The following is a 6,768-nucleotide window of genomic DNA, read 5'->3' as shown; positions in this document are numbered from 1 at the left end:
AAAGTCTGCTTTCAAAAAATAGGTCGTTAAATACTTGCAATACAAAATTTCCATTTGAAAACTCTGCATAAATCAAGATTTAAGGCTAAGGTTTTTGAACCATAGGTATCAATCTTGGTTCCGTTAGCAGCAAAGAGTTTAAAAGAAGAAGGTGGAGTATTTCATACTGACCTTTTTGGAACCAGAGATATGTCAGCTCCTGTATTAATCAAAAAATAAGTTATTTCAAAACCTATACGGCAAACTACAATCATTTTGATCTCATTTGAAAGATAATTTAATACCAAACAAAATGACCTATATACATGGATCCACAAATGCTTCTTTAAAAAGGTAGCGTCTAAAAACCTCTGAAATCACAATTATTTTTTATATTTTTACAAATATCCGAGAAAGTATGCGTCTTTCAACAAAAAGTACTAAAACAAAAATTGTAGAAAATTAAATTATCTTTCAAATAAGATCAAAGGTCATGTAGTTCCTTCCACAAGTTTTGGAGTAACCGAAAAAATACTTTTCGGTACATTTGAAATTGATTATTAACTGTTTATTTCAAAACCTATGGGGCGAACTACAATCATTTTAACCTAATTTGAAAGATAATTTAATGCTGAACAAAAAGTTTCCCATAATCATGAGTCGTAAAACGCTTTCTAAAAAAGTTAGCGCCCAAAAACCTCTAATATCACGGTTATTTTTTACATTTAAACAAATATCAGGAAAAGTATGCGTCTTTTAACAAAAAATACCGAAACAAAAGATGTAAAGAATTAAATTATCTTTCAAATGAGGTCAAAGTTCATGTAGTTCCTCCCACTGGTTTTGGAGTAACCATCAAAAGCCGAAAAAACACATTCGGTACATTTGAAATTGGATATTAACTGGTTTATTTCAAAACTTATAGGGCTACCTACAATCATTTTGATCTCGTTTGAAAGATAATCTAATACCGAACATAGTGACCTATATACATGGGTCCACAAATGCTTCCTTAAAAAGTTAGCGCCCGAAAATCTCTGTCATTACGATTTTTTTTTACATTTTTACAAATATCAAAAAAAGTATGCGTCTTTCAAAAAAAATACCGAAACGAAAGGTGTAGAGAATTAAATTATCTTTCAAATAAAGTCGTAGTTCATGTAGTTCCTTCCACAGGTTTTGCTGTAACCGTCAAAAGTCGAAAAAACACTTTTTGGTAGATATGAAATTGGTTATTAACTGGTTTATTTCAAAATCTACGGGGCGAACTACAATCATTTTGGTTTCATTTAAAAGATAATTTAATAACAAACCAAAAGTTTCGCATAACGATGGGTCGAAAAATGTTTTCTTAAAAAGTTAGCGCCCGAAAACCTTTTATACCTTAGTAGGATAGTAAGGATGGTTTTCGGACCACTTATTTCTATGAGTGCGAGAGAGAAGTCTGTGAGAGAGAAAGAGACAGAGATATATGTCAGAACAGCTTGCTGGCAGCCGCGGGGGGAAGTTCGTGCAGGGGGGGAGAACAGGCGAGGTACCTAGGGCGAGACGAGAAGCGCGGCCGAGGTGGAAAACTGGGCGAGGGGGGGGGGGTTGTGCGAACGAGGGAGCGGGTACGAGTCGACGAGATCGCCCGGAAGATGACGCCCCGGTCGATCGGCGGTCGCGGTTCCTCCTCGGCGCGCCTCGACCTTAGCGTGCCTTAGGGGGAGGTGGCGCGCCGCTTCTAGCGCGCAATCCGCGAACGGACGTCGGGTATCCGGCGTCAAAAGAGACGGGGATCGTCGGTGTGGCGGTCGAACGGAGAGAGGAGCGGTTAGCGGCGATGCTCGTATCGCCGCGCTTATGTTAAGACGCTTGCGTCGTTATGAGCGCGCTTATCGCGTTTCGGGGTGAGTTTTTTCCGTTTCCCGGCGACGATGCGCGTCCGGGTGCGAGTATCCGGCTCGGTTAATCGGGCGCGTCCTCGCTATTTTTTCCGTTATAAAAGGATGCCGCGACGATCTTGAGATATTAGTGTGTTCGAGAATATTCGCGGCGCGATGAAACGCGCATCGGACGCTTTAACTAGACTAGCCGGAAGAGTGTTGAATATTCAAATTATAAGTATCGACAATATACAGAATTTAAAGATACCGAATTGCTTGAAGAAGGGATTGCGCGAACGTTATATAGATGACTGTTTGTACTGTAGAGATAAGATCGGCTTCGCGGAGGAGTTTATGCGAGAGGCGATTCGACGAACCTTTTGCGAACGTCGGAGCCGCCGGTTATTTACTTTATCGCAATTAGAAGCGGCGATATAGAGTTCCGAAATTTTCGTGGGAGATGAATCACGTCGTGCATTGCTTCTACACGTTCGGTTGCCGATTCCATAACGGAAATTATTTCGAGGAGGACGAGAGATTTTGCGCGGACTGCGCGCGTAAATTGAGTTTCGTGAGAAGCATATCGACGCACGTGAAAAAATCGGTGTATAACGAGATAGTAGCCGCTTGCGATCTCATCGACGAGGTCTTCGACGTGTCGAGTAATTGGTGCGGCGGCTGCGCGACGAGAACTTTGTTCTATATCAAAGAGTTCGATACTGAAAAAACGTAGTTTATTTGTGAAAGATCTTGGCGTTTGTTGAACGACGAGTGACGGATCGAGAGACGATAGAGGAGCGCGGATCTTCTCGATAGCGCGCGGAGCGTCGCAACGGAGGACGTGTATCGCGCGTGGGCGCGACGATGTGACGAGCGTCTCGAATCTCTGCGAGAGCCGTGTCGAGGCGAACGCCGGGAGATTCACCGGCGCGATCAATTTTCTGATCGCTCGAATCGTTCGATTAACGGGCGCGAGTGACGATCTGCGTCGACGTTTCGAGCGCGCGGGAGGCGGCGTCGAGAGACGCGAGGGATTCTCGTGGTCCGAGATCGAGACGGCTTTCTCTAGACGCGTTTTAACCGGCGCGGTTATCAATTTTGATTTAATCGAATCTTTACGATTTCTCGAGGACGCTAGAGATACCGTGCTCTATCGTATACGCGATGTTATGGATGGATATAATAGTGTCAAAGTCAATACCGTATTCATCGGCGAGTTCGTCTCGGGTGACAAGATCGATGTTAAGACTATTACCACGAAGAATTATCCTTCTACCTCTTTCCAATCTGCGAGAGTGGTATGAGAAGCGCGTAGTCGACGTTATTCTAGCTTCGCTGGAGGAGTTTCAGGAGCGCGATAGCGGATGGGCATTATCGCGAATACTAAATTTAACGGTGAACGTGAATAGGTACAATCCTATGCGGGCCGGATATTACGCCGAGATACCGCGAGAGATCGCGTTGAAGAGAGCGGTGGTCAACGTGCGGTCTATGGACAACGCGTGTTTCGCGTGGGCGGTAGTCGCCGCTCTATCCGGTCGAGAAAAATTCGCGGTATCCTCATTACTCGACGGTGTTGAATCTGGAGGGCGTCGAGTTTCCCATGAGTCTGAACGGAATTACTGGATTCGAATGTATTAACAACGTATCCATCAATGCGTATACCGTTCTGGATAAAAAGGACGGTAAAGGCAGCCGCTGTATCGTTCCTCTGCGTCTTACCGGTGATAAGGACAGACACGTTAATCTGCTGTATCTGAGCGGTACGACGCAACGAGATAACACGGCGCATTTCTCATGGATCAAGAATCAAGATCTGTCTCGACTCATCGGTTCGCAACTGAGCGGTAGGCGAAATAAAGCGCATATATGCGATCGGTGAGTACAAACTAAAAAAATTTATCGCGAATAATGTATGATTTAAAAAAAAATGTGCGTTATGTCGCAGATGCATGCATTATTTTTGAAAGAGCAATAAGTTATCGGCTCACAGCGCGGACTGCAAAAGGATGAACGAGTGCGCTATAATCCTTCCTACAAAAAACGACAAATGGCTAAAATTTCCCAACTACGGTAGAAAAGAGCTACTTCCGTTCGTGGTGTACGCCGATCTCGAATGCGCGCTGGAGAAGAGAGAGGAGAGGAGAATGTCGAATACGTCCATCGTTCAGTATCACAAAATCTACAGTGCTGGATATTACGCGCGATGCGCGTTCGATGACGCTAACTCGACTTACAGAGCTTATCGCGGCGAGGATTGCGTATTGTGGTTCGTTAAAGAACTGTACGATCTAGCGCTTCGCGCGAAGACTATTCTTGACACCGATGTGTCTATGACGGATCTTACACGGGACGAGTGGGATAGATTTATGAGCGCGACGCACTGTAGCGAGGAACCGTTCAAGCCGGTGGACGCTCGCGTGCGCGATTACTGTCACCTGACCGGACGGTACAGAGGTCCGTCGCATTCGAATTGTAATCTAAATTATAAGAATATTTACGTATCCCGTATTCTTTCACAATTTATTGGGTTATGACGCGCATTTCATTATTAGAGACGTGGCTAACGCTTTTCCCGGCAGCGTCGAGCTATTGCCGCTGACGAAGAAAACGTATATCTCTTTCGCGAAGAACGTCGAGGACGCGTCGAATGAGAGATGGTTCGGGAGACGTTTGAAATTGCATTTCGTGGATTCTTTCAAGTTTCTAAGCACGGGTCTCGAAAAATTAGCGTCGTATCTCGACAAGAGCGAGCTGAGGATCGTGCGTTCGGAATTTTCCGATCTCGACGATGCCGATTTCGAGCTTCTCGCGCGAAAGGGCGTGTTTCCGTACGAGTACGTCGACGACATCGATACATTGCTAGAGACTCGTTTACCGCTGCGCGAAGCTTTCCACAGTTCGCTGACCGCTAATGCGATATCCGAGAGCGATTACGTGCGCGCGATAAGAGTCTGGGAGCGGTTTCGCGTCGAGACGCTGGGCGACTATAGCGATTTATATTTAAAAACCGACGTTCTTCTATTGGCCGATGTCTTCGAAAATTTTCGCGACACATGTATGAGACATTACAATTTAGATACCGCTTACTATTACACGTTACCTGGATACACGTGGGACGCTATGTTAAAGTATACAGGTATTCGATTCGAGTTATTAACCGACATCGATATGGTGATGTTCGTGGAACGCGGAATACGCGGCGGGCTAAGTCAATGTTCCAATAGATACGCGCGCGCTAATAACAAGTATTTACAGTCGTACGATCCCTCGGAACGATGGTCTTATCATCTCATGTACTTTGATATAAATAATTTGTACGGTTGGGCGATGTGTCAATTGTTGCCTTACGAAGATTTTCAATGGGTCGATGACGTTATGAGCATTGACTTAATGTCCGTGACACCAAACTCGCCTATCGGTTATATTCTAGAAGTCGACCTTGCGTATCCGTCCGACCTTCACGACTCTCACGCTGACTTGCCGTTTTGCCCGACGCGCGATAAGCTGTCCGGAAAACGAGAGAAGAAACTTCTCGCCACGCTGTACGATAAGAGCCGTTACGTGACGTATTATCGCAATCTGCAGCAATGCGTTCGACACGGATTACGCGTTACGAGGATACATAGAATATTGCGATTTGCGCAATCCCCGTGGTTGCGCGGATACATCGAACTGAATACGCGACTACGAATTAACGCGAAAAACGAGTTCGAGAAAAATCTGTACAAATTGATGAATAACGCCGTGTTCGGCAAGACCATGCAGATCGTGCGCAATCATTCGAAAGTCCGACTCGTGACTCGATGGAACGGGCGATACGGTGCGGAAGCGATGATCGCGAAGCCGAACTTTCACAGTAGAAGCGTCTTCGCGGAGGATCTCGTAGCCGTGAAATTGCGCAAACTCGAGATTAAGTTCAACAAATCGGTCTACGTGGGTATGTGCATCCTCGACGTGTCCAAGATTCGCTTGCACGAATTTCACTACGAGTATATGCTACCGTTATATTGAGATAAGTGTAGAATAATGTACACCGACACGGAGTGAGGATAGTCTCATTTATCGCGTCGAGTGCGAGGTCGTACGAGGATATGAAGCGCGACAACGATAGATTCGAAACAAGCGATTACGCAGCGAACAATGTATACGGTATGCCTCTCGCTAACAAGAAAATACCTGGTGCGATGAAAGACAAGAACACCGGCGCGATTATGACGGAATTCGTCGGGCTCAGAGCGAAGATGTACACGCTGCGAGTCGACGGTAGAGGCGATACTAAGAGGATCAAGGGCGTTAAGAGCGGCGTCGTTGCGAGAACGATAACGTTCGACGATTACGCGCGCTGTCTTCGACGAGGGATCGAGATGAGGCGCGAACAGTCTTGCGTCAGGTCCAAGTTACACGAGGTATACACGGTGTCGGAGTCGAAGGTCGCGCTTAGTCCGCATGACGACAAGCGATACGAGATACCCGGAACTACGGATATTTTACCGTGGGGGCATTATAGAATACCGCTGTAAAGACGGTTCGTCGTTTCGCGAGACTCGCGTTCGCCATTCTATCCATCGCGCTCTCAAGAGTGCTTTTTAAAATGTTTAAACTTTGATAGTTTATCGTTAGTATAAAATAATAGTTTATTTTATAAATAACAACAGTTTATTTTATAAATAATATAGATTATTGTATAAATAATAACACAGATTATTGTACTTTTAATCTTTATTATTGAATTCCAACGTTTCTGAATCAAGGAAAAGATTGTTCATATTGACTCGAAATTTCGGGATGAGAAACATTGGTTGATGTCTCTGAATTTCAAATCGAAAAGTACAAGTTTTACATCGCTCGCTTGTATTCTTCGACTTGGAATTTCGGGATTCGAAACATCGGTGGCCGTTCTACAAATCGTCGCGAAGAA

The 6,768-nt window shown here is 45.0% G+C and overlaps 1 protein-coding gene across 1 annotated transcript; it reads left to right on the top strand.

Moving 5' to 3' along the window:
- The first annotated feature begins 2,307 nt into the window (after positions 1-2,307).
- LOC138932831 (uncharacterized) lies at positions 2,308-5,861 on the top strand. Its single transcript, XM_070295018.1, has 5 exons — positions 2,308-2,509; positions 2,664-3,145; positions 3,370-3,725; positions 3,841-4,296; positions 4,403-5,861. The coding sequence occupies exons 1-5, from the start codon at positions 2,308-2,310 to the stop codon at positions 5,859-5,861; spliced, it is 2,955 nt and encodes a 984-aa protein (XP_070151119.1).
- The last annotated feature ends 907 nt before the right edge of the window (positions 5,862-6,768 follow it).

The sequence above is a fragment of the Polyergus mexicanus genome, unplaced genomic scaffold (assembly GCF_030449975.1).
Source record: "Polyergus mexicanus isolate NDT 795.1 unplaced genomic scaffold, iyPolMexi1.0 SCAF_4, whole genome shotgun sequence".
NCBI lineage: Eukaryota > Metazoa > Arthropoda > Insecta > Hymenoptera > Formicidae > Polyergus > Polyergus mexicanus.
Note: the sequence above shows the minus strand (reverse complement) of the source record. Positions and strands in the feature narration are given on the sequence as shown.